Consider the following 26871-nt stretch of genomic DNA (forward strand, 5'->3'; position numbering starts at 1 on the left):
TCAAAAGTTCCTGGTCAAGTGGAAGTCACGCCCAGCTTCAGATAGTATGTGGCTCACTGAGGAGGAGCTTCAGAGACTTGATCCTGACGTCAAATAGTATCGACGACGGACGATGGATTTCAAAAGTTCCTGGTCAAGTGGAAGTCACGCCCAGCTTCAGATAGTACGTGACTCACTGAGGAGGAGCTTCAGAGACTTGATCCTGACATCAAATAGTATCGACGACAGACGATGGATTTCAAAAGTTCCTGGTCAAGTGGAAGTCACGCCCAGCTTCAGACAGTACGTGGCTCACTGAGGAGGAGCTTCAGAGACTTGATCCTGACATCTTGGAGCGGTTCAGGAGTTTTGTTTCGCTAGTGGCGAAATCTTCGTAACCGGGGGAGAGTTGATGGGGACATCATGTGCACACGCACGCCCACTACGCACGTATGCAAGGAGGACCCCATCGTGGATCTAGATCGATGACGACATCCAGGTAGGACCTCCTAGCTAGAGGACTGCGTTTTGGTCCCTTGGAGTGAACCCGATCGTCATGTGAATCCCACCATGGGTTCTCATGATCGTGACCCACTATTCTAAATGATCTAGTACTTTGAGTTTTGGTTATTTTTGTTATTAAGAACATCATGGACGGTTTAGATTGCTTTGATTAGTTATTATTTGTAGTTACTTCATCTCTAAGTAATAGGTTGCGCGCATGGCGCGAGTTTTGAGGTATAGGGTTATTGTAAATAGACACCCCTTGTAGATTTTTTTCATTGAATATTATGAATAAAATTCTTCGTTTTCCTGCTTCTCTAATTTTCTGAGTTGTGAAAATCCAATTGGGTGTGAAACTCTCCCTTCTTCAAAGTGGTGCGAAGCCACACTCATCCCGATTCGCCCACATCTCATACCATCAATATCCACCATCTCCTACGACCAACCAATCATCATATCCATCATCCTTTCGCAGCGATTCTTCTCCTACAACATAATTTCGAAATCTGGCCCTGCAGGAGGGCTGAAACTTCAGCGGAGCACCGTGATCAAACTGATCATCCATTTGGCCTGAAACTTGGGGGGAAGGTAGCCCACCCCTGGTTGACCAGGGCCAAGCTGGCCTTTTTCTGATTTGTGGGCCTCACACACGTGCGGGTCACCACCAGTGCATGTGCATCAGGCGGGTTAGCTGTCCACACATGTGGAATCGGTTCCAGGTTCTCTCTTTCTTCTCTTTCGCTCCTCTCTCACCTGATTTCCCTAACCCTAACCCTAGATTGTCCTAAATCCCTATTTTGATGCCCTTTTTCCTTAGGGTTCCCTGAATTGAAATCCGTGAATCCTTTGGATTGGGGAAATATTTCTGTGCATGTGTGGATGAATTTACTCTCCTTTGAGTATTGTTTGGTCTATAATTTTTATTGATCCAGCCCTAACATGTTAGGCCTAGACCCACATAGCTTCCCCTTGATTGAGTGCTTGACTTTATGTGGGAAGTGGAATTTTGTGTGATTGTTTCTAATTTAGTATGATCTTAAGCTGAATTTTTTTTGCATATCATGTTTAACTTCAATGTCATGCATCACAACAACCCAGGATAAGGACTCGCATATTTATGGATCACCATTGCAAGTAAATGAAGATCGATAGGTTCCATATAATTAGAACACACCTAAACCCAAATCATTTTATGGTCTCAGGGGTAGTGCTACTGGTGATTTTCTAGGAGAAGATTCTATTATTGACACGGGTAAAAATTCATATAGGAAACATTTGAAGCAAGGTGATAAATGTAAGCGCCCCCTTATGTATATAAGGCCTGTTGGAGTCCATCGGTTTGCTTCAAAATGCTTATGTCTATAAAGGATCAAAAGTCATTAATATCTTATACTAGAGCATTTGAATTTGCTCAACAGTTCTTCATGCACTGGGATTTGTGGATTTACTCTTGATTTTAATGCTTGTCCTTTTAATGTCTAAATGGACTTTGTGTCTTTCCCTTTTTGTGAGATAAGTACAAGATAAACAAAAAAAATTGCTTGCCTAGGTGGATCTGCAAAATCGAATGTTGCCATCTTTACCACATCGTCATTTTCTTCAGTTGGAACGATTGTTTGTGATATTGGACAAAACTAGCCATGGATCTCCACTCCCATTTAGAGTTTTGGGTTGGTTTGGTGACCGATAGTGAAGTAGTATCGTGAGGGAAAGGTGAAAAGAACTCCCATCGGGAGAGTGAAATAGAACTTGCAAGGATTGAGTTGTGCCGAATCAAGCTTGTCACGAAGATTTGTTGGAATATGAGCATAATACACAACCAAAGACTTTTAATTAGAACAATCAAACTCCTTTGACGAACATCGTTAGTCATTTTATAGTCGTGGTCAATGTATAGTTATCAAGCTCAATCCTACCTACAAGACGGATGAATTCAGATCCGTCTCACATGTTTTTTTTTTTTTGCTCAAAGATCTTTATCATTAATGCAACCTCCATTTTGCTCATTCATGGAGTTGTATTTAATATCTCTAAGAAAGATGATTATCCACTACACACTTTTCGGTGCTAATCAATGGATCCCCTAAAGGTTTTTTCCCCTCTAGAGGGCTTGACCAGGGGGAACCCCTCTTGCCCGTTTTCTTTGTTATAGCTTCGTATGGTCTCAATCGTATGCTAGAAAAGAGGAGTCAATTGGGCTATTCAATGGCTTCAAGGTGGCTGCCTCTGGTCCCTCAATGTCTGTGAAGCTTTTGTCTTTGCAGTGACCAGTCTGAGGGAGGTGGTTCATTGCTTTGAGGCCATTTTTGGCAAGGTGTTCCATTAAGGTAATGGTGGCCATAATGGCCACCGTTATTACTGTTACGATATGGGCCATTACAACCCTTTTTTTTAATTTTCCCTTGAAAATCTATTTTTGGACCATTACAGGTCCATTATGACTGTTTCGGCCCCGTAACGTGTAACAGTTACGACCAATACAGTTGTGTAAGGGCCGTTACGGCCGTAATGTAACTGATTTGGTTTACGGGCCATTACGGCCCCCACACGGCTAATCCCACAGTATGGCCTGTAACATAACCGTATTGTGGGATTGGATGGCTTCCTTTGTGGGTCTCTCTGCCCCTCAGGAAGCGTCACCTCCAAATCCTTCTCCTATATCATAAGGTGCCCCTCATTGATGTCGGCTGCGGATTTCCCCTCTTTCATTTGGAAGTCTGGAGCTCTCCTTAAGGTGGGTGGCCTTTGTGTGGCTTCTTGCTCGCGGGAGAACTCTCATGGTGGATAATCTCCAGTGTTGTGGAATGATTCGACCCAATGTTTGTCTCCTCTGCATAGACAATGAAGAATCCATTAACTATCTCTTTCTGCACTGCCCCTTTTTCCAATGAGGTATGGTTGATTGTCTTACAAGTTGCACCAGCCTTGGGTGACGCTGAGCTCGATCAGGTCTTTTGGTCGCTTGGGTTGGTTGGAAGACAACCAAAGACTCCTCAGCGGTGTGGGACATAGTAGTGATGGCCTCCCTTTGGGCAATTTGGAGAGAGAAACGGCAGGTGTTTTCGAAATATTTCTTCCTCTTCCAAAAGAGTGTCAAATTTGCCCCTAAGGGATATCAAGGATTGGTCTTTAGCCATTAAGTTGAATGACTCCTTGATAATATCCTCTATTCTGGGATAGAGTGCAACTCCTTGCTGGCTTAGGTTATTTTGTTTATGTAGTTTGTGTTTGGCTTATTGGTTCGAGTTGTATAGCTTCTTCAGGTTACTTTTGGTTTTTCCTTTCTCGGGTTGTTCTCTTGGTAGCTTTAGGTTTCTTTTGGGGGTTCTATGCTCTCTGTTGTATTTCTCTGTTTTCCTCTCTTTTCTCTCTCTTTTGTTTTTTGGTTGGGTTGCTTCGGCTCCTTTTTCTAAATATATTTGCAATCTTCCAAAAAAAAAAAAAAAAAACATTGGTTGGCGTGGATTACTTAGTGTTATGGAGGGCAGTGTGCTTTAGGATGCAGAGGACCTATTGTCCAATTGAATTGTGGGAATATGATAATCCCTTTCATGAATTATTAGACCATGTCGACTCACACTTTACCACGATCTTCCATTTCAATTCCGAAGGCAGTAACGAGAAACCTTATCATGCAAGAATTTGAGGGATTTTCTAGCAAGTGATATACAATTTTGCATAGACAAGAAACAAGAAAAACCATATTTGGGCATAAGGGAATCTAATGAAGGAAGAGTCTAAGTGGCTAGTAGCAAGCGACTGATCGTTCGTATTAGATCTCAGGTTCTCAATTGCCCTTCCTAAAGAGGGTTTTTTTTCACCTTAAGCTAAAAACGTAAGCGCCTAAGCGAGCATCAACTTTTTAGCCTTTGCTTGCTTGTTGAAAAGCTTATTAGTAGAAAGCGTTAACACCTTAATTTATAGTTGTTTTGAAGATGAAATGAGGTCCCCCCCCAAAAAAAATAAAAATAAAAATAAAAATAAATAATAAAAAATAAAAGAACCTCATTGAAGGCTCGCCTTCCAAAACTGGTGTCCTGGCTTAGGGTCTTCCTCGTTACGTGTGGAAGATTGGATTGACTAAATCACGAGTCTTATATACTGTGTGAGGATTACATCATATTGATAAAATGTCCAGAGAACGATGAAACCATAGATTCACAATGAATAAAATGCTAAAGGCATCAATATCAGCTTTAGCCATCTCTTAGAAACATGAAACCATGTTTCTAAGTTAAGAAGCTGGTTCTCAAAAGCCTCCTTACTCCAATTAAAGTGATGTTTGAGAACCTGCAACTGCTTGAGAAAAACGAAAAGGACCTGATTGGCTAGACTAAAGATAAACCAAATCTAATGAAATGGAATGGTCCAGTAATATGTTCTTCTACACTTGATGTGCATCAATTTGGTTTGGGACTAGTGAGTGTAGGAGGAATGATGAAGCCGACTCTTCTTCGAGAAAAAGAAACCAAATTTAGAAAGGACACAAGGTATACCAACCCTGCTTTGAATTAGTGTAGGTGTAGGTCAGGTGGTTTGATTCCTCTCCTCATACCTGTGCTAGAATTTTTCCTATTAAAGAATAAACCGGTGACTCATAGGAAGTGGCTTGGTTAAGGGAACCCACTAGAGCCATAGAAAAAGCGAGTGACCAGGCTCGGGCGACTTTTAAGAAAAAGACGGGTGTTTGCAAAGTCGTGAGACGGTGTATGGGGCTTGACTCAATCATCCTATATTAGACCTAGGGCCCGAAAATCAGCCCCATCTGTGTTTCAGGTGGACCAGATGGTTGGAAATAGTGTACATAGAAAGCTCGCCCTCCAAACTATTTCTCTTGGTGTGGTTCACTTGAATCACGTATGGGTCTGCCTTTTTGCACTCAGGCCTAGCTTTTAGTGTGGCATCTAATGGTAGGAGTGGATTTCACATGCTCATCGTGGTGGGCCTTGTGAAAATCAAGGGTGGATGTCTCTCCCATCGTTTTCCATCAGTATGGCACACTTGAATGCCAGATTAGCTTGATTTTTTTGCTATGGGCCCAGCATGGGATTACACATTTAATGATCAGGGTGGATCTTACGTTCACATCACCATGGCCCTTGTAAAAAAATGAAGGGTGGGCGTCCATCTACAACTGTTAATTCTAAGAAAAGTTTTACGTTCCCAAGAATATAGTGGGGTGTGGATCATGCCCACCTTGGTATTTATGTTGTAAGTCTGTGCCATCTATCAATTTTTTTAGATTATTTTAGTGCATGGTCATAAAAATGAATCAGATCCAAATCTTAAGTGGACCACACTTTAGGAAACAGTGGACATTGAATGCCTAGCATTAAAAACTTCCTAGGGCCCGTAATGTTTATTTGCCATCCAACATTTGATAAGGTCACACAAACTTGGATGAAGTGAAAACACAAATATCAGCTTGATCCAAAATTTATATGGCCCCCGAGAAGTTTTTAATGGTCAATCACCACTATTTCCTTTGGCGTGGTCCACTTGAAATTTAGATCTAGTTCATTCTTGGGACCATGCACTAAATTGAGCTGGAAAAACTGATGGACGCCATGGATATACAACACATAAATGAAGGCGGGCCCCGCGGTTAGGGAAACACCCACTGCGGTGTTACCCAGGTTAACAAGCTAATCCACTCCCCACTTGGATTGTGTAGTGACACGACATCGGTACTATGTTGACGTGGCAAAGTTCTGTGGGCCCTACCATGATGTATATCCACACTGTCCATCCATTTTTCCAAATCAATTTCGGGCATATGCCAAAAATTGAGGCAAATCCAAAGTTCAAGTGGACCACAACGCAAAAAGCAATGGGGACAATGATGCCCACCGTTGAAACCTTCCAACGCCCACCATGATGTTTATTTGCCATCCAACCCCTTCATAAGGTCACACGGACTAGGATGAAGGGAAAACAAAAATATTAACTTGATCCAAAACTTCTATGGCCCCAAGAAGTTTTCAATGGTAAGTGTTTAATCCTCATTCTTGTCCGTGGTGTGGTCCACTTGAACTTTGGATCTGCCTCTTTTATGGGTTCATGCCCTAAATTGATCTAGGAAAATGGATGGACGATATGGATATAACACATACATCATGCTAGGTCCGCGGAACTTTGCCATGTTAAAATTGTATTGAGCTTTGTGCCATGTTCTAAGCTAGCAATCCGAGTCCCAGTCATACTTCTCTGGAACTCTGGAAAAAAGCAGGGACGAGATGGACACATGCTCTTTATTTTTTATGAGGCCCACCTTGATGTGTACATGAGATTCACTCCGACCATTAGATGTGTAATCCCACGCTTGGCCTAGAGCCAAAAAATCAAGTTGACCTGTGATTCAAGTGGGCTATACCGGTGGAAATAGTTGGGAGAGATATGTCCACCATTGGTTTTTACAGCACCCACCGTGATGAGCATGTGAATTCCACTCCAACCATTAGATGCCATATCAAAAGCTATGCCTGATTCAAGTAGGCCACACCAAAGGAAACAGATTGCAGGTTGAGCTTTCTTTGTAAACTGTTTCAAATTGTGTGGTCCACTTGAAACACTGATGGGGCTGAATTTCAGGCTCTGGGTGCAATATAGGATGACTCGCCTTATGATTGAGGTGGATTTCACATTAACACTACGGTGGGGCCCACCCAAGACAGCAACTCCTTTTCCTCTATGAAATCTTTGAAATAACTTCCATAGATACCACATTTATTAACATTAACTAGTGCTTAAATTAGGCAACTAGTTGTACATCCAGCTAGTTGTGTGCGTGCGTGCGTGCGTTTACAATAGAAGCACAAATACAATTCTTATCTGTAAATTCCTCGCCGCCATGCTTGATAAAGGTTATTTGATTTTATCTTCTTCTGGTACTTGCTATTTTCTAGAAGTGGTATTACACTCCCCATCTTTGATCCACTTGGAGCGAGACTGCCTCCAGTGGATTTCTTCCTTCTTAAGAGTTGCTTCCAAGTCAACCCTTAATTTAAAAGCGCTGACCTTCTCCTAGGATAGATCATGTTCCACCCCAGCTCAATCCAGTGTGCAGACAGGAAATGCCATGGAGAAGCCTATCATTGGATTCTTTGATGTCACCGAAGGAAGCCAATCTAGATAGGCAAACACTGCTCAGATCCTCTCCGCATTGATTTGAATAAAATTGAGACAAACCACTGCCTGATGACTGCATAAAATCAGGGAATCAGTATTTAACAAAGATACCCTGCGAACAATGCTCAATATCTTATTCAAGCTTGCTGAGTAAAGGGGTGTTCAGAAGAGGTCAGTCATGCAGCCCAGTGTAATAATGAAAACTCCAAAGGGCAGAAGGAAATGAGGGAGATGAAGGGAAGGGTGTCAAAATGAGTTCAACATGAAGCGGCTATAAAGTTTATCGAACAATATTGCAGGAAACTAAAATTCAGAGTATGAATAGCAGGATGATTGCCTTCTTGGAATTCGGACACATGGGTGAATGAGGATTAGTGGGGTGGTACGTATTCAGTTTTTGTGTTCGGAGGATTGTCCTTCCTGATTCAACGGGTAGTTGACAAGATCTGACTCGAGCAAATAGGAGAACTTTTTTTGCCAATGAGACAGGATCAACATTGAGGACATGCCCAAAACGAGAGGCAATTTCCACAGTCAGTACTGCAAGCAGTTCCATAAGCGGGACCACAAGATGTATGTTCAGCGATTATTACACGCAAAAAGCTGATCACTCAAGAACTCGATTGACTAAGGAATGAATAGGGCTGGGAACCGTGCGAAGTACCGGCTCCAGACTGGTTCTTCGTCACTACGAGTCACTCATTGATTGAGGGAAGAAGAGGCAGAGCGAGCTATGGGTAGAATCATTAGTTGACACATGAATTGAGGAGCATGCTCACCAAAGTGCTCATAACCCTACTCGCACCAACCAGAGAAGCACAACCTGAAGTCCCTATCCAGGCCAGTCAAAATGATAGATCTTCTACAGCTGACCTTCTAGGAAGTTAAACCCCTCCAGTGGCTCCCACACACAGTCTGCATGTGCACTGAGTCTGATCAAGTGTGAAGAGGAACACCATAGATTATTATCCAAGCTTCACCATTAAAGGCCATTGCCAATCTTGGAGAAACCCAAGGTTGGCAACATCATAGGGTCCCAGGCAAACCACTGAGTGCCAAACTGGGAGAAGGCTAGGAGGAAGCTGTGGAAAGACGTACTAGCAATGCCAATCTTCAACTGGCTCAAGGAGGATTTGATGCCTTATTCAAAGTTTGCTAAAAGAAAGCCTTCATTCAAAGCAGACCAGCTTGGACCAGTAGAGACATAATAAATGATGAGGCCATTTTGAAGCTCACTTTTAGTTAGGGACCATTAAGGTTTTATTTATTTATTTATTTATTTTTACCTTAATGAAAATGCATGTGTAGAGGTTAGAACAAATGAAGGGCAGAGACGTAGGAGGGTTTTAGGGAAATGTTTAGGACCAATGTTTGAAATAGTTCCTGTAGCATAGCTCTACATGGTGCACCAAAATAGCATAAATTATCTGTAGCATATGCTATTGTATGGCATGGTAACATACACTATAGTGGATGTGCGTTTGAAAGATGAAAAACATAAATTTTATGTCCTAAGGCTTTTCTTTTGTTAAGCACCATTTGGAAAAATGGTGGTGGTTCATCCTCAAGACTTGTTGAATTGAGGTAGAGCTATTGGACCTTCCAAACTGTTGGTCCTACCGTGGATGGAGCATATCTTTAGAGTCACACCTATCAAGTCAATGCTAACCATCCGTACAACTACGCCATGAGTATGCTCAAAGAGCTACAATCATTATTAAATGGTATAAAAAAGTAAAACTTACAGAAAAGTTGTGCCTTCTATAAATAAATTTTTTTTTTTTTTTAAAGGTTCTCAAAAGAGGGCTTTTGAAAGCCCAATGTTGTAAATAGCATCCATTGCACAGTAGTATGCTGCATAGCATAGAATAGCTACAGCGCTACGTAACGTACCAAAATAGCGCATTCTGCTGGTAGTGTGTTGCGTATGTAGCATACGCTATACCTTATTTTATTTTATTTTTTGAAGAAGAGATTTTAATGTTGTTATTTCAATGTCTCTTGCTGGTTAGATGGGCTGGTAGAGACAATGCAGTGTGTGTGTGTGTGTGTGTGTGAGAGAGAGAGAGAGAGAGATCCAGGGTTCAATCCCTGGTAGTGTTACCTTTCAAATTACAAAAAAATGTTGTTGTAAAATGGTGGTGACCCATCCTTCTCACACGTGCCAATCATGTAGACCTATCCAGACCATCGAAATAGTGGGTCCAATTGTGGATGCAGAATATTTGTACATCAGTACATGTACAGTGTACCCTTATTAAACAATCTTAACTATCTATAAATGGGCCTCCACATGTACAGTTGAGGACTTGACTATTTGTAAATGGTATAGAAATCACATTTTAAGAAAATGTCTTAAAACTTAAGGGTTTTGAATTTCGAAACCTAATACTCGATGCATGCACCCCTTCGGCCCCCAAATGCTCAATTTTTTATTCTCTTGATCTCCAAAGCCATTGAAGAGGAGAATTTGGCCAATCAATCGACCCTGCAAGGTCCATTTGCTCGATTTTCAAGAGCATTGGAGCTTAAATATTCAGTTTCCCCCCTTTCACATCTGTATGGCTATGAAGCTCAAATATTCATTTTTTTTATTGATTAAATATTTTCTTGAGCTTGATAGAGGTATGTTCTTGCGCCTTAATATCTGTTAATGTGTTCTTTTTTATTTCAGATGAAGATCTATGGTTTCTTTTGGAATTTTTTACGATTTTTTCTCATCTTAGGAGGCCGGTTGCTATGCAATGTTCTAGGATAGGGGTTGCGATGCAATTTTGTTTTTGTTTTTGCTTTAGTGACCTGTGTGTGTGTGTGTGTGTGTGTGTGTGTGTGTGTGTGTCTGTTATGCTTTGCATTTTTTTTCTTTTTTTCTTTATAGAGGTGTTTGGGTGGCTGTGCATTGTTTTCTCTGCCATGGCCCACGTGATGGTTGGATATGCTTGATTTTCTTAGGTGACTCACAGTTGGCCATTGTTTTTATAATGTGGCCCATTGCCCAGTCCAGTGAGGTGGATCTATTTTTCCGTGTTGTGGCTGTCCATTGTTTTGTATGATCTTGTTTTCCATCATGTGGCTGCCCATTTTTTTTTTTCTATTGTTAAATACTTGAATATTAGTATGTTATTTGTCATTTATTTTGATTTGTGATTTTGTGAATTTTTATTTTTCAGTAAACTAAAAAGAGAAAAGAGATGTTTGAATGCTATTTTTCCCTCTCTTTTTTTTTTTAAAAATAAAAAATAAAAAATAGAAATATCTTGTAGCTTACGCTACATGCTACATAGATAACGCTTCACGCTACAGAGGGCTGAACACTGCGCAATATGCTACCTATTTAGAACACTGCGAAAGCCCTAACACTTCAACCACATATACTGTCGGCCCCAAAAGTTCGGGAGTTTGATTCTCTTAATTCATATGACCCTTAAAGACAATAATCCAGGGGATCAATCAGCCCTAGGAGAAGAAGAACATCTGTCTAAATTTTTAGCAGCATTGGAACACCAAACAAAAGAGAAGATTGAGTTTCCCCATTTTCATGTCCACACGGCTGCGGAGCTTCAATTTTATGGTTTTTGGTTCAATTTTGGATCTCTTCAAAAGCTCAAGAGGGGTATGTTCTTGCCCATATTTGATTTTAGGTGAAGATTTAGGTTCTTTTTTGGCCTTTTTTTTTTTTTTCTTTTTGGGAGTTGGTTCCTATGCATTGCTGTAGAATAAGCTTGTTCTGCAACACTTGTTTATGTGGGGCTTGCTGTGGTGTCTGTAGGGCATGGAATCCAAACTGTCTGATCCAACACAATGCAACCATCATGCCGGCCACCACGCTATGATGGAGGTTTTTGATGGTTGTCCGTTGCTTTTTATGGTGTGGCCCACCTGGTGATTGCATAGGCCTGATTTTCAAGGCATCCCTGCATCATAGTTGGGCTCACTTGATGTGTAGATTGGATGGCATAGACGCGATGCAGTGGGCCCACGTAGGCACTAGCCTGCTATGGTGTTTCTATGGCATGGCATCCCACCTGTCCAGTCCAGCAGGGTCAATAAGGCTTCTCTGGAACTCTTTCAATGGTTGTCCCTTACTCCCTTTTTTTATTTTATTTTAATGGTGTGGCCCAACTGATTAGAAAGGTTTGATTTTTAGGCATCCCATCACCATGGTTGGGTTCACTTAACATGCTGATTGGATGCCATACACACAAAATGGTGGCTCCCACACAGGCGATAACATACTTGTTGACATAATTGTTTTTGGCTTGATTATAAGTGGGTTGGCTTTCGATAACTTGTTTTGATCATGATTTTACTCGAAATATCAAGAATATTATCTGCTAGATCTTTTTTTTTTTTTTTTAAATAATTATTATTTACCATGTTTTTTGTATTAATTTTAATTAAAAATATAGAAGTAGCTTATCTACACACTTTCGGGGGGTGAATGCTACACTATACACTGCACTATTTAAAACACTGTTTAGTACCTTTAAATACACTTTATGGGAGTATTTGGATTTTTTTTCTCTATTATTTATGGCTTTTTAATGGTTGTTAGAATTTCAACTCTATTGCAAGTTTTGATTATCCAATTTTTTATTTTCCGTGCCTATTCTCTACTATTATTGTGGATGTTTGTTTTCTTGAGATTATTGGTGAATTAGATGATTAATCTGTACAATCAGCCCCCAAGTTGCACCATAATATGATCAAAATGAAGGAATGAATAATGAATGCATGCAAGTAGTCTCTTATAAATTATCATACTTAAAAGATGTCTCATTGTAGACAAACGTGTATGTTTCATATGCAAGCAGGCATTTATCGTTAATAGTAACACCATGCATATGGCATTTTATTCTTTTTCTTTCTGTTTGTCTTATTCTTCTTCTTCTTCTTCTTCTTCTTTGTGCAAATTGGCTTCTTTCAGTATATTATTATAAGAGAGTACTTTCATCATCATTCTTAACACTTGCTTCAGCTTGGGACTTCAGTTCTCTGCAATTTCATCTAATTTTGTAACAGCATCATCTTTTCCTTAACAGATCACTCTCAGTGGGTTCGCTAGGTGAAAAGAGAGGGCATGAAATCCTAGTATCAGATGTAGAAGAGTTGATTATTGGTTGCCGTCAGTTAGAAGTAAGATTGAATTGTATTTGAGTAGTTTTTCTAATGATAAAAAAATATTAATTTGACTATTGCTTTTGCAGAAATCAGCTAAATTTTCTCTGATTTTGCCTTGTAAGTTTCCAGTTGACCTGTTTCTTTGGAGAGAAAACTGTGGTCTGCCATGGAAAAGGAAATGAATTCCTTTTATATGACAGTTTCCTCTGTTTGAAAACCAAAAAAAAAGAGAGGAGGAAATCAAGTTTCTTTTCCAAAGCATTCATCCAAAAGTGACTAAAACCATTTCCCCAGAAAAACCTGTCAAATCGAATTCCTTAGTTGATGGAAAAATACTATTTCTGTGATGTTTAAAGTTGTCATTATTGCATGTTCGTGGCTTAGGTAGATTTACCTATTCAAAATGTCAAAACAAACAATTGGAATGGAAAAGTAAATACATTTTCATAGAAATTCACATTGCTAAACTAACATTCTTACATTTCCCTGATTCGAGGATTCCAGGGGTGTTTTCCATTTCCACATTTTGGTTTTACCCTATCCAATGTGATCTCTACCAGATAGTTCGCAGTTACAACTCACTAATCTTCCATACTTCCTGTGGTTATTATGGAAGCATGTATGGGCTTGAGTACAGCCAATGAGTCAAACACAATCTCTCTGAGATCGTTTGCAATGAGATGTAGCTGACTGCCTGAGTGGTGCTCCTGTTAGCCCTCATTGTTTGCATTTTTTAAAATCTATTAACTGGTGAAACTAATGAAATCTGCCTGAAATATTTTAGAAGTTTCTTTCTGATAATGATTATGAATTTCAAAGTAATGCATCCTGAGCCAGTGCTTTTATAGGAATATATGTTGCCTATCTGAACTGTCTACTGTAGAATCTAGTTTAGCCAACATTTTATTTTGTTTGTCCTCCTGGTATTCCCCATTTTTCTTTTGAAGAGGATGTTATGTTGTACAACTAATCCTAATTTATAGAAGAATCTTTTCCATTCTAGATTGACTTTGGTTGAGATGAAATTTTTGGTCTCGGAGAGAAGTGAGGCATCGGGTGTGAGAAGCAATGAGTACTACGAAGAAGGTTCTACCCTGAGATGAGATAGTGGCAGTCCTTGCAACTACCGTTTTAGACAGATTGAGGCATGATGTGAGGTGATGTATGCAGAAAGTGAACAAAGGTGCATTGTTGCCCTTGAGATGTAGTGAGGAAAACAAATTTGGTTGGTGCAACCAGGTTCCGATTAACTCTTTTAATCCTTGAAATGACAATCTTAGCAATGATCTGGGACACGTCTCCAAAAAAGATGATTGGGTTGAACCTGTAGAATCTGAAGCAAGCCTGATTTTCAGAGTGATGGCTCTGTATCGGTTGGAAGGCGTTATATGATTTATGACAGACTATTAAGGGTACTAATCACTAGTATCCTATTAGAAGCGGAGAACCATTTTATTTCGTATTACTGCAAAACCGTTATTCAGTATGAACAAGTGACACTGACAAAGCTTAGGGATTCAATCCCAGGATCCAGCTTTAATTAGAAATTCTGCTGTGCAGTTTCATAAGAAACAATGCCTGAAATTTTATGCCATATTGCAGTATCAATAAAAGATACACATAAAACCTGCAAATGAAGATGCATTTTTTCTCCACTGGCAGGATGGACTGATAGCATGTATCGACCTTCTGTGTCCAGAACCTTATTCATGCATTCGTTGTTGCAGAACACATGACCCTTCAAAGTATCTCAGCCCCCATGTTTCCCAGGAACAATTCTAGATATGGCTCAGATACTGCATTCACATGTAAAATTTTGTGTTGGACACTGGTACAACATCCATTTAGGAGTGCCCATGTAATAGTCTCAACCTCGGCATCTCCCCTTGCTGGAGATTTCATGTCCTATCATACTTTTGGATAGATTGATATGACCAAGTCATATTAGTATAAATGTAATGCATAAGTTGCTCCAAGAATCTATACATTATCTGCATTAAGCTGTTGAACAATCACACATTATATGTTGTTAGCCTAAGAAAACCTTGTACTTGTAAACTCTCAGATGAAAGTGCAGTTTATTCTCATAAATCATAATCAGATAAGATAGTACTGTATAATCAGATAATACAGGTTTAGGGAACTACTTGGCGAAACAGTTTGGGGTCATTGGATTCAGATTCTGAAACACAGTGTCACCAGGTAACTAATCAGTAAATCAGGGTATTCAACAACAGTTATGCAACAGCCGTTACATAATGGTACTGGTGGTGCCTAGTATGCAATACAGTGCCATAACGCCCAACTTGAATAACAAATGACCCATACGGTGTCTGTAATGGCTGTAACAGACCAATACATTGTTTCGTTTAGAATTTTTTTCTACTGTTGTAGGGCCATAACAACTGTTATGACCCATATCATAACAGCCTTCAGGCTGTCCGTTACAGCCACAGTTACCATCGTTGAATACCTTGTCATAAATGCAGAAAACACTCGTACCGAGTATGAGCCATACAAGTAACTAACATGAAACAGTAAAAGCAGAAACCAATCTGAATCAGTTGACATAGGTGATCGATCATCTTTGTTCAGAGGCCAGCATTTAAAATAGTTAATTGACTCGAATAACAATTTCATAACAGGAACAGACACCAGGTCTACTTGACGGATTTCAAATAACAGAGCAGTAGGAAAAAACGTATATCAGGATTTACTAATTGGCTCTTCAACAGCCATTTGCTAGAGATTTGTGGATAATGGGCCCAAAATAATTAATAAACAAACCGGAAATCATGCTGATTGATTGATGATGCTTGAATAGATTCATTGGCAGGGGATTGTCTAAACAAGAACTTGAACAAGCTCATGAGAGATCAGACTTGCTCTAACGGCAAATTCATGTGTTTGTGTGTGGCCATGTGCATGCACATTCAAACTAAAATAGGAATTTCAGGATTAATGAAGCAGAAAATATGCCACTTGTTTTATATATATATATATATATATATATATATATATATATATATATATATATATATATATATATATATATATATATAACTTCAGTTTTAAGAGATCTTGCTGCAGATTGGAGGTCCTCTTATGTCATCAATGTGGATGATCACCTCATGTGTAGGGAAATAACAGCAAGTGCAGAAGAAAATAGAAGGAAAGAAAGAGAAACTGAGAAGAAAGATGGGAATAAAGGATAAAATTCTGGAGTCCTACCACAAAGAAATAAAATATGACACCTATTCACGAGAAGAGTCACTTCTGGAGGAGCATTCACAGATTTAAAAGGAAAAAATAAAACCTTTTTCCTGTTGTAATGAGTGTTTTTAGACCCTTCTGCATGGCTTGTTGGCTCTGTTTATAAAGCCTATACAGCAGTATGGAGTTCAAACTTAATTAGGACTTTTCTATTTTGGTAACAAAAGGAAAGAAATTAATTGCCAACTGCTGCCAAAATAAGTAAAGAATTGAAGTAGGAAGAGGACTCAACTATTCAATGCCCCAAACCATATGGACCGTACAAGCCTTGCAGTTTGGACTGGGATTAGATCCACACAGTGGGACAACACATGGTGCCCAGCTATTGACATAAACGCATCTTGTGCTATCCAGTTGTAATGGGCCAAAAATGTGATCATAACTATTGAGCAGGCCCCTGGACAGATTTGATGGCCTGATTTGTCAATCCTTTAGGAGGTGCTCTTGCATCAGTGAGACACTATTGTCTATACATACCATTTTCTTCTAGGAAATTTGGAGATGTTTCCTTGACTATTAACATGACTTGGTGTTCTTGTTATCTCATCAGCTCTACCCACTTTCAAGTTTTTCTTCTGTACTCAAAAGCTTTCATCCCTGCTCTATCTGTTTGTTAAACATGATGTAATTTGCGTGAGAAAATCTGAGGTGATTTGAGGAAGGAGAGATTGAAGAGGTCATGTGTGGCACATTGCCAGCATAACATGTGTACAGGATCCAGGCCACCCATCAAGCGGGGACTGCCATGAATGTGCTCTGGCCCAAGGATCAAGGTCGACTCATCAGCTGGCCACACGTGTTGAACATAGTGTCATTGACCACATGCATCTGTCTGACCATCCATCTTTCTCAAACACGTGGCCCACCTGTTGAGTACACCAGCCCGATCTTTTGGACAGGGCATGTTGTGGCCCACAGGTAGAGAATGGCCCAGAGTAAACTTGTGGAATGTAGGCAGATACTGTGAATCACCTCCTATCTCTCCCCATGGAATCACCCTAGCACTTGATTATTTGCACTAGCATTTTGCACCTCTTAACATCCCATAATTGAACTGATACATGTGGGACGTGGGACAGAGTTATTGAAAGGTGATGCAGGACATGAAAATTAAATATGATATGTAAGATTTCAGGCTTAAGATCACGTTAGTTCAGAAATAATTACACAAATTCCATATCCCACGTGAAAATCCAAACATTCAATTAAAGGGAATCTATGCAGGTCCAGGCCTACGCATGATAGGGCTGGATCAATAAAAATTATGAACCAAACGATACTCAAAGATAAGAAATAATCATCCACACATGCATAATAATCAGTCCCTAATCCAAGGGATTTAGAAATTCCATTTCGGAGAACCCCAAGGTAAGAAAGGGGGCATAAAATTGGAGATTTCAGTAATTTAGGGTTAGGTCTAGGGAATTTGGGTGGAAGCGGAGTGAAAAAGAGGAGAGACAAACCAGAGAAGTACTGCACGCGTGGACAACAACAATGGCACAGACGCACGTGCGTGTGATCCCGACCGCACGTGTGTGGGGCCCACTATTCAGAAAAAGGCCACTTTGGCCCTGGTCGGCCAGGGATGGATTCCAAAACTCCCAAATCTCAGCTCGATCCGATTTACGGTTTATGCGTGGTGCTCTGCCAAAGTTTCAGCCCTCCTGTAAGGCCAGATTCTGAAATTCTGTTGTAGGGAGGAGAATTGCTGCAATAGCTGATTGATTCGAAATATAGATGATGGGGTGCGATGAGAAGAAGGGATGGTAGAAGATGGGTAGTAGAGATGGCGATGGATGAGGGGAATCGGATAGATGTGGCTTCGCACCACGATAGTTAACCCTTCAATGAATGGAGGTCTTCACACCCAATTAAGCTTGACAACCTAGAGAGTAGGAAAATGCAAAATTTTTATTAATCTTCAATGAATGAAAAAAAGCTACAAGGGGTTCCTATTTATAAGAAAACCTTATACCCCAAAACTTGCGCCATGTGCGCAACCTATTACTTGGCGATGAAGTAAACCAAGATAAAAACTAATAAAAAAAAATCTAAAGCGTCCATGATGTTCTAAATAACATTAATAAGCAAAACCTAAAATATAAAATCAATCTGACTAGCGAGCCACGATCATGAGATACCATGATGGGTTTTTCTTGGCTATCGGGTCCACTCTCTTGAACCAAAACTTCATCTTCTAACTAGGAGGCCCTCCCTGGACGTCGTCATTGATCCTGATCAACGGTGGGGCCCTCCTTTTGGCATACGTGCGTAGGGGGCCCGGCGTGCGTGCGCGGGATGTCCCCATCAATTCTCCCCGACTGCGAAGATTTCGCCACTGGCGAAATAAAACTCTTGAAGCACTCCGAGATGTAAGGATCAAGTCTCTGAAGCTCCTCCTCAGCGAACCACATATTGGCTGAAGTTGGACGTGACTTCCACTTGACCAAGAACTTCTGAAATCCGCCATCCGACGTTGAAACTATCTGATGGTCCAGAATATCCTCTACTTCTCCTCTGAGTGTGTGAAGGTTAGGTATGGTAGGTAGAGGCTGGGAAGAAAGGTCGGGAAAAGTAGGTATGGGAGGTAGAGGCTGGAAAAATGGGTCGGAACAGGTAGGTATGAGAGGTAGAAGCTGGGAAAATGAGTCAGGAGGGGGCCATAGATCAAGGGAAAGGTCTGGGGAATCAGGATGGTTAGGCGAAAGGCTGGACAATGCGTCAATGGCCCCTTGAAATGCAACTAGATCCTCCACATTGAATGTGAAACTAATTCCCATGGAGGGTGGAAGTTTTGCCACATACGCATTGAGACCGTTTCGTTTTATAATTTTGAATGGTCCAACGCTATACACATGTAATTTTCGAACAGCTCCCTGAGGGTACCGCTCTGGCCTAATGCGGATCATGACAGAGTCCCTTACATTGAGCTCCTTCAAACATTTATGTTGGTCTGCAGAAAGTGAGTAATGTTCATTACTAGTCATGATCTTCTGCCTAATTTCTTGATGCCATGAATGAATGTGATGCGCAAAAGACTCTGCAAGCTTTGACGACCTATGGGACAGTGACATAGGGACAAGATCAATAGGTTTCCTAGGTTTATAACCAGTAACGACTTTATAAGGACTGAGACCTGTAAACCTATCGACAGAACTATTAAAGGCAAACTCGACCATACATATTATGGTGTCCCATGTTTTAGTGTGCTCTATATCCCTCCTAGGGGGAGACTCATCCGGTAGATCATCAAAAACGACATCACGAAACTCATCCACTACCGGAATGGCTTCAGTGGGTAACTCTACACTAGCCTCTGGTGCACTTTCTCTAGCCACGAGGCCACACATATTGTACCCCTCAAAATAATGGTCTTGATGTCCCTCATGGGATGGGGGTACGGGTGCACGTCCATGATTGATTCCTTGACCACCTCCATTCATTCGTCTATCCTCCTAGCCACCTGCCTGAGATTGGTCATCTTCCCTAATTGTGGGGTTTATCCTAAGGGAGGCCTCTATTTGGTCAAGGCGTTGATCTATGCTTCGTTCCAAGCACTTACCCAAAGACTCGATCTGCTAGGATAGCTTGTTTAGTGACTCTAGCAGTTGTTCCATGTTTAGTGTAAGGGTACTAGCCAAAACCATGACCCGTACGTGTGGGCGTACAACTTGCTAACTCCACCTAAGGACTTTCTACGACGACTATATGGGACTAAATGATCCTATGAGACTCTATATGGGGACTATGCAATGTTACTCCAACAATATAGTTAATAAAATAAAGGACTATGGACTTCTAAAAGCTACATGTGATGGACTAGATGCATGACGGACTCAAACAAACTAACCCTAAACAAATAATGTATTCCCCTATAAGAACCCTGGGCTCTCATACCAAATTTGATGCAGGACATGAAAATTAAATATGATATGCGAGATTTCAAGCTTAAGATCACGTTAGTTCAGAAACAATTACACAAATTCCATATCCCACATGAAAGTCCAAACATTCAATTAAGGGGAATCTATGCGGGTTCAGGCCTACACATGATATGGCTGGATCAATAAAAATTATGAACCAAACGATACTCAAAGATGAGAAATAATCATCCACACATGCATATTAATAAGTCCCTAATCCAAGGGATTCAGAAATTCCAATTCGGGGAACCCTAGGGTAAGAAAAGGGGCATAAAATTGGAGATTTGAGTAATTTAGGGTTAAGTTTAGGGATTTTGGGTGGAAGCAAAGTGAAAGAGAGGAGAGAGACGAACCAAAGAAGTACCGCACGAGTGGACAACAACAATGGCCCAGACGCACGTGCGTGTGATCCCGGCCGCACGTATGTGGGGCCCACTATTCAGGAAAAGGCCACTTTGGCCCTAGTCGGCCAGGGATGGACTCCAAAACCCCCAAATCTCATCTCAATCCGATGTACGGTTTGTGCGTGGTGCTTCGCCGAAGTTTCAGCCCTCCTGTAGTGTCAGATTCTGAAATTCTGCTGTGGGGAGGAGAATTGCTACAATAGATGATTTATTCAAAGTGTAGATGATGGGGTGAGATGAGAAGAATGGATGGTAGAAGATGGGTAGTAGAGATGGCGATGGATGGGGGCGAATTGGGATAAATGTGGCTTCGCACCATGGTAATTAACCCTTCGATAAAGGGAGGGCTTCGCACCCAATTAGGCTTCACAACTTAGAGAATATGAAAACGCAGAATTATTATTAATCTTCAATGAATGAAATAAAGCTACAAGAGGTGCCTATTTATAAGAAAATTTTATACCCAAAACTCGCACCATGTGCGCAACCTATTACTTGGCGATGAAGTAAACCAAAATAAAAACTAATTAAAGAAATCTAAAGCGTCTATGATATTCTAAACAACATTAATAAGCAAAACCTAAAATATGAAATCAATCTGACTAGTGGACCACGATCATGAGATCCCATGATGGGCTTTTCTTGGCTATCGGGTCCACTCTCCTAAACTAAAGCTTCGTCTTCTAACTAGGAGGACCTCCTTGGACGTCGTCATCGATCTAGATCGACGGTGGGGCCCTCCTTCTGGCGTAAGTGCGTAGGGGGCCCAACGTGCGTGCGCGGGATGTCCCCATCAAAAGGTGTGAAAGAAATATCTCAAAATGGCAATCGAGGTTCTTATCTATGGGTGGGAGGATGGTGATGATTAAATCATCAATGTTGAATCTTCTAGTCTATTTTATGTCTCTTTTCAAGTGCCTAAAATCCATTTTCAAGGCTTTGGAGAGACAAAGAAAGGATTTTTTATGGGAAGGGTTGGGGAAAAAGCGCAAGTTCCATCTATTGAAATGGGAATATGTTCGTAAACCAATGGTTCAAGGAGGAGCGGGGATCTTAAAGTTGGAAGAGATGAACCTAGCTCTATTGGGGAAATGGGTATGGAGGTTTTGGTCGGAGGGAGAGGCTAGGTGGAGGGAGGTAATAGAGAAAAAATATGGAGTAGAGGAAGGGGGGTGCTGGACAAAGACTTCATCCTTGTATCGATGTTCCTACTTGTGGAAACCGGTAGCATCATTGAAAGATAGAGTGTGGGAAGGAATAGGCTTTCATTTGGGGGATGGTAAGAGAATTAGATTTTGGGAAGATAGGTGGGCGGGAGAGGTGAGGTTGAGTGAGAGATTTCCATCTTTAGCAAGGATATCTAGGGAGGAGGGGGAGATGGTGAGTAATTGTTTTTAAATAAGAGGGGAGGAAGTCACATGGATGCCTTTTTTAAGAAGAAATCTTTTGGATGGGGAATTTGAAGAGGTGGTGCTATCGAGTGAGTAGTTATCAAAGTTTTATCCTATGCTCTCTGAAGTGGATTCCTGGACATGGCTCTAGTCCAAGACAGGATCTTTCTTAGTTCGATCATTCTATGAGTTCCTGAGTGCGTCGGTTGAAAATTTTTGAGGTGGCGGCTTTCGGTTGGCTAGTAGGCAAGAACAAAGTGGTAATGATAGGCAATCTTTGTAACCGGAATATGTATCTCCCAAATGTTTGCGCGATGTGCTTTAAAGATACGGAATCGGTGGATCACTTATTCAGTCACTGTGTATTTGCTAGGGAGGTGTGGGGTCTTCTTCTCCAATTCTTCGGGGTTCTATGGGTGTTCCCGAAGATAATGAAGGAATTTCTCATTGCATGGCATGGTGAGGGGATGGAAAAAGAAAGGAAAAGGGTGTGGCGATTAAGTTTGCTAGCGACCCTTTGGGCTTTATGGTGTGAAAGAAATCAGCGCTAACAACTAAAAGAGAGGCCCAGTGCAAGTCTTCAATAGGGCAACTCTGAATTTGAAGGATTGGCTGGAAGCTTAGATTTTTCAATCTTCTCTTATTGCATTTGAGGGGTCTTTAGCTGAGAGGGTGTTGTAATTTTGTATATTTGTATGCTTTGGCTTCGGCCTTTTTCTAATATATCATCATAGTTCAAAAAATAAATAAATAATAAACTGAACTCTTTTTCCTTTTTTTGTAGTCACTGAGCCTGATGTTTGATGTCTCAAGATTTAGCCATCAGAAGTTTGCTCAAGTCTGGGCCACAGCAGCAAATCTCAGAGTTCTCGAGATCGTTTACATCGATTCTGTGATGATGATTGAACTGCTCAGACCAAAAGTGGGCCCACTCCAGCCAACGTATCACATGCAACCATCTGCATTGCCATGTCTTCAAAAGCTGCGTCTCTCAGTGGACTTCATCACAGATTCTTTGGTTAGTGCAATATCCAAGGGTCTTATGTCCTTGACCCATTTGGATCTTTTAGATGCACCCGTGATGGATCCAGATGTAACGAATGATCTTACCAATTCAGGCCTTCAACAGATCAATCTACACAGGAAATTAAAACATCTCTCCCTCATCCGGAACCAAGAATTCATGTTCACTTACTTCAGACGGGTTAATGATCTGGGCATCCTCTTAATGGCTGATAGGTGCTCAAACTTAGAAAGTATCTGTCTTGGAGGCTTCTGTCGTGTTACGGATGCGGGTTTCAGGGCTATCCTTCATGCATGCTCAAACCTAAACAAGCTTAGGGTGTGTCACGGAACCCAACTCACAGATTTGGTGTTTCACGACATCTCTGCGACCTCCCTTTCTCTAATGCATGTCAGCCTAAGATGGTGTATTCTCCTAACCAACCTTGCCATCATGCGGTTGGCATGTAACAAGGATCTCAGGGTTTTGGACTTGGGCAACTGCCGGAATGTAGGGGACGAGGCATTGAGAGTAGTCAGCAGTCTTCCCAAATTGAAGATTGTGAAATTGGACGGCTCTGATATCACTGATTTGGGATTGTTGCACTTGGCACAGAGCACAGCTTCGTTGATCTCATTGTCTGTTAGAGGGTGCAAAAGGCTAACAGACCAGTGCATTTCAGCTATATTTAGCAGTTCTTTTGGGCAGACCCTGCAAGTGCTGGACCTCTCCAATCTTCCTAATCTCTCTGATGATGGAATTCTTTCATTAGCAAAAAGTGGTGTACCGGTCTCCGAACTCCGAATGCGAGAGTGTCCGCTCATAGGGGACATTTCAGTCATGGCTTTAGCCTCGATGCAGGTTAAGGGTGGGTGGTGTGGAAGCAGCTTGCGGCTGCTGGATCTTTACGAGAGCGGCTGCATTTCAGGGCTTGCATTCCGGTGGTTTAAGAAGCCTTACTTCCCGAGATTGAGATGGTTGGGAGTGACAGGAAGTGTGAACCGAGATTTGGTGGATGCTTTGGTGAGAAACCGACCATACTTGCACATGGCGTGCCATGGTGAGGAGCTGGGAAGTGGATACTGGGATGACAAGTCGGATGGTTTTTGCTGGAGTGAGCATGAAGAAGTAGATGAACTGGAACAATGGCTACTAGAAGGAGGGGATGAGAGTGATGAGATTGAAGGAGAGATGATGGAAGAGTGAATCTGTTTTTGAGGAAGGGCTACGGTCCAGTCCAGTGGCGGATGCTTCACCTCTGAAAATCTCTATCTCCCAATGCTCAAGACTGATCCAAAACTAAGATGGGCCTCAGCAAAGGGAACAAGATGGGAGGGAACAGCCACACTTGAATCCCACAGGGGCCCATCGGAGCCACAATACGGCCTGAATCTTTGCCTGACCCTTCATCTGGACAGGATGAAAGCATCATAATGGCATTGATTTTACACACACACACACACACACACAGAGGAATGCTCAATTGCACACCTTTGCACACGTGTCATTGGCATAGAATCTGAACGGTCCACGTGATGCGGGCCCCTTGAAACTCTGTGGGTCCAATTTTCAGCGTGATCCAAAAATCTGGTGGGCCATAGCAAAGAGAAATGCAAATCAAGGGAGGAAACTGTTTCCCTTTACCATGGCCCACCAGAGTTGTATCCAGCCGAAAGTTGGGCTTAGGGGTGCCGCATCAGCATCAAATGGACGTGTGTGCAAAGGTGCTCACGGTGCTCACGTAAGAAGGTGTGCAGGTGAGCATTCCTCTCTGTCTACACACACACACACACACACACACAAAACATGGTGGACCCCACAGTAATCGAGAGTGGCCGTTCCTCTCAATAATGTACCCTGTGCTGTGGCCCATCTGACTCTTTTATGAGGCTGAATTTTGGGCTCTGGCTGTTTTCTGAGCTCACGCATCTTTTGGGCAGGTTGGATTCCGCCAAAACATCATTGGGCACTAGTAGCACTGGAGCACGCCCTTTTTAGGAATTATGGGATCCTTGTGTGACGGCATGCACAGTATACTCACGTGTTTTTAGTTTGTACAAGTGGGTCCTTATTGGCATGTTGGGTCCACATTAATATGGGTGGACCATGCCATAAACATCTCCTTGATAGGACAATCCCAACCTTTCAGTTTGTGGCTTGCATAGCTGGCTGCAAAGATAAATACAGCAAAGGTCTACATTCATCTGCGTATAGCCCCAGGACTGATGGCTATGATCTTCCTATCTGGAGATTTTTGGGACATGGTCCTTTCAGTAGTCCAACTGTGTCAGTATGGCCCACTGGTACAAATTGAAAAGCATGCTACGCATATCCTATGATCAAGGGTCATGTTCTTCCCCTTTGTATGTACGTTGTCTAAGAAATATGTATATGTAGTGTCTATGTTTACCGTCAGTGTGTAAAATTGGATTGTAAATCCTAGCTGCAGTTGCCCTTGGTAGTGATTGACATTTTTTCTTATCAATTTCATGTACAGGCCCATTTGTTTGCTGAGAAATTTTGAGGCGGTTCCCACCATGAGAGATGGAAGATGCCATTTGGGGCATGATCCAATCCATTCATCAGGTTGGAGCGACTGAGAACATGCGCTGGACTAGAAATGTACCACCCATCAGGTGGGCCACACATGAGCTTCGAGAATATGCTGTAGCTGGCCATGATTTTCCTTTTCTCGGATAACAGTGGCCGGGAGCTCTTTAACTGATGAATACCCTGATCAGAGGCCCAACCCAATCATTTCAGAATCTGGGACATTGAATTGCAATCAGGAAAACTTGATTTTTAAATATGCACAGATCAAACGCCCAACCCATCTGGGCGCCCAGCTCTGTTGACAGCCCAACTTGTTAATGGAGACCCAGAGAATGCTCTAAAACCGAGACGGTCACAATCAGGTTTTGTTGCTGTTTGGTCCAAACCGGTTTAATTGGCAGTGTGACCCGTTTAACACATGACATGCATTAGTAAAATTATACAAATTAAGCAACGAGGCCTGCCTAAAACAGACATGAGCATTTTGTTACCTTAAATGGGTGATGCAACAACCTGTTACCAAGGTCAGTTCTGGCCCAACCGGCTTGTTGGTCTGGGTTTTAAAACAGTGTAAAATAGGTGAGTTAATCATCCCAACCATCATTTCACAGGTGACATCCTGGTTTGCATCAATGAGCACCGGTGGCAGTGAGACTAGTTGTGGTCAGCTTGGCCTGACCTGTTTAATAAACAAATCAAGAATCGAGGTTTCTTTGCTGGTCCACATTTTATCCTCGAGGGTTATGGGATTGTATCCTAATTAGACTTGAATTTTACATCGCATCCCAAAATCTCTTTCTAATTTAGGAAGAATCCACTTCTCAGTGCTTCAAGTTCTCCGATAAAGTATCGGTCGTCCCTCAAAAGTTTGTCTTTTTGGCATAATTGTGTTAGATGGCCTTGAAGTGTGTATCTAGATTGCGAAAGATCTCTGACATCGACATGGCTTTATATAACTTGTTGAGCACGTTGCTCGACCATTCGTGCCACTTGTGTAACAGTCATATGTCCTTATAATATCTTGCTTTTCTTGATCGCAAACGTGTTTATGGCTCTTAACTGTTCTGATTTTGATAAGTGATGTGTCACCAAAGGAAGTAGGGTGAAAAGATATCCTCGAGGCGCAAGTAAGATTTCATCCACCATTCATATATAGTGCCGACATGTGGGCCTTTCATTGAGCCGCCTGGATTATGTCATGTCCCAAACTCAAGAACTGGGCTCACAAAATTCTCAGTCGTCAAATCCAGTGACAACAACCTCCGTAGTACTCCATTCTCGGCTCTTATTTCCCATACACCGGATTCCGATCATGGGATCGTATAAGGAGGGTTTTCATGGTGAACTTTTTTTTTTTTTTTTTGTAAATGAGCATAACCACAAGTGTACCCAAGTTAAAAACAACATCATCACCACATATCCACTAATATAATCTTTGAGTATATTGCTAAAGGGAAATACAAGATGTAATTAAAACTCAAAAGATCAGGCTCATGCTCTGGGCTCAATGCTGCTGATACGTCCTAGCATCACTTGCAGCATAAACAAACACGCATATACCTCCTACGAAGCTTAATAGAGTGTGTGTGTGT

General features: G+C 41.5%; 1 protein-coding gene across 1 annotated transcript in view; it reads left to right on the forward strand.

Moving 5' to 3' along the window:
- LOC131243219 (F-box/LRR-repeat protein 10) overlaps positions 1–25211 on the forward strand; it is a 50790-nt gene extending 25579 nt beyond the window's left edge. Inside the window, exons 3-4 of the mRNA XM_058242405.1 lie at positions 12654–12747; positions 22508–25211. Coding sequence (XP_058098388.1) covers positions 12654–12747; positions 22508–23932 — 1519 coding nt within the window. The 3' untranslated portion in view covers positions 23933–25211. The remainder of the gene's footprint in view (positions 1–12653; positions 12748–22507) is intronic.
- The last annotated feature ends 1660 nt before the right edge of the window (positions 25212–26871 follow it).

The sequence above is a fragment of the Magnolia sinica genome, chromosome 4 (assembly GCF_029962835.1).
Source record: "Magnolia sinica isolate HGM2019 chromosome 4, MsV1, whole genome shotgun sequence".
Lineage (NCBI taxonomy): Eukaryota > Viridiplantae > Streptophyta > Magnoliopsida > Magnoliales > Magnoliaceae > Magnolia > Magnolia sinica.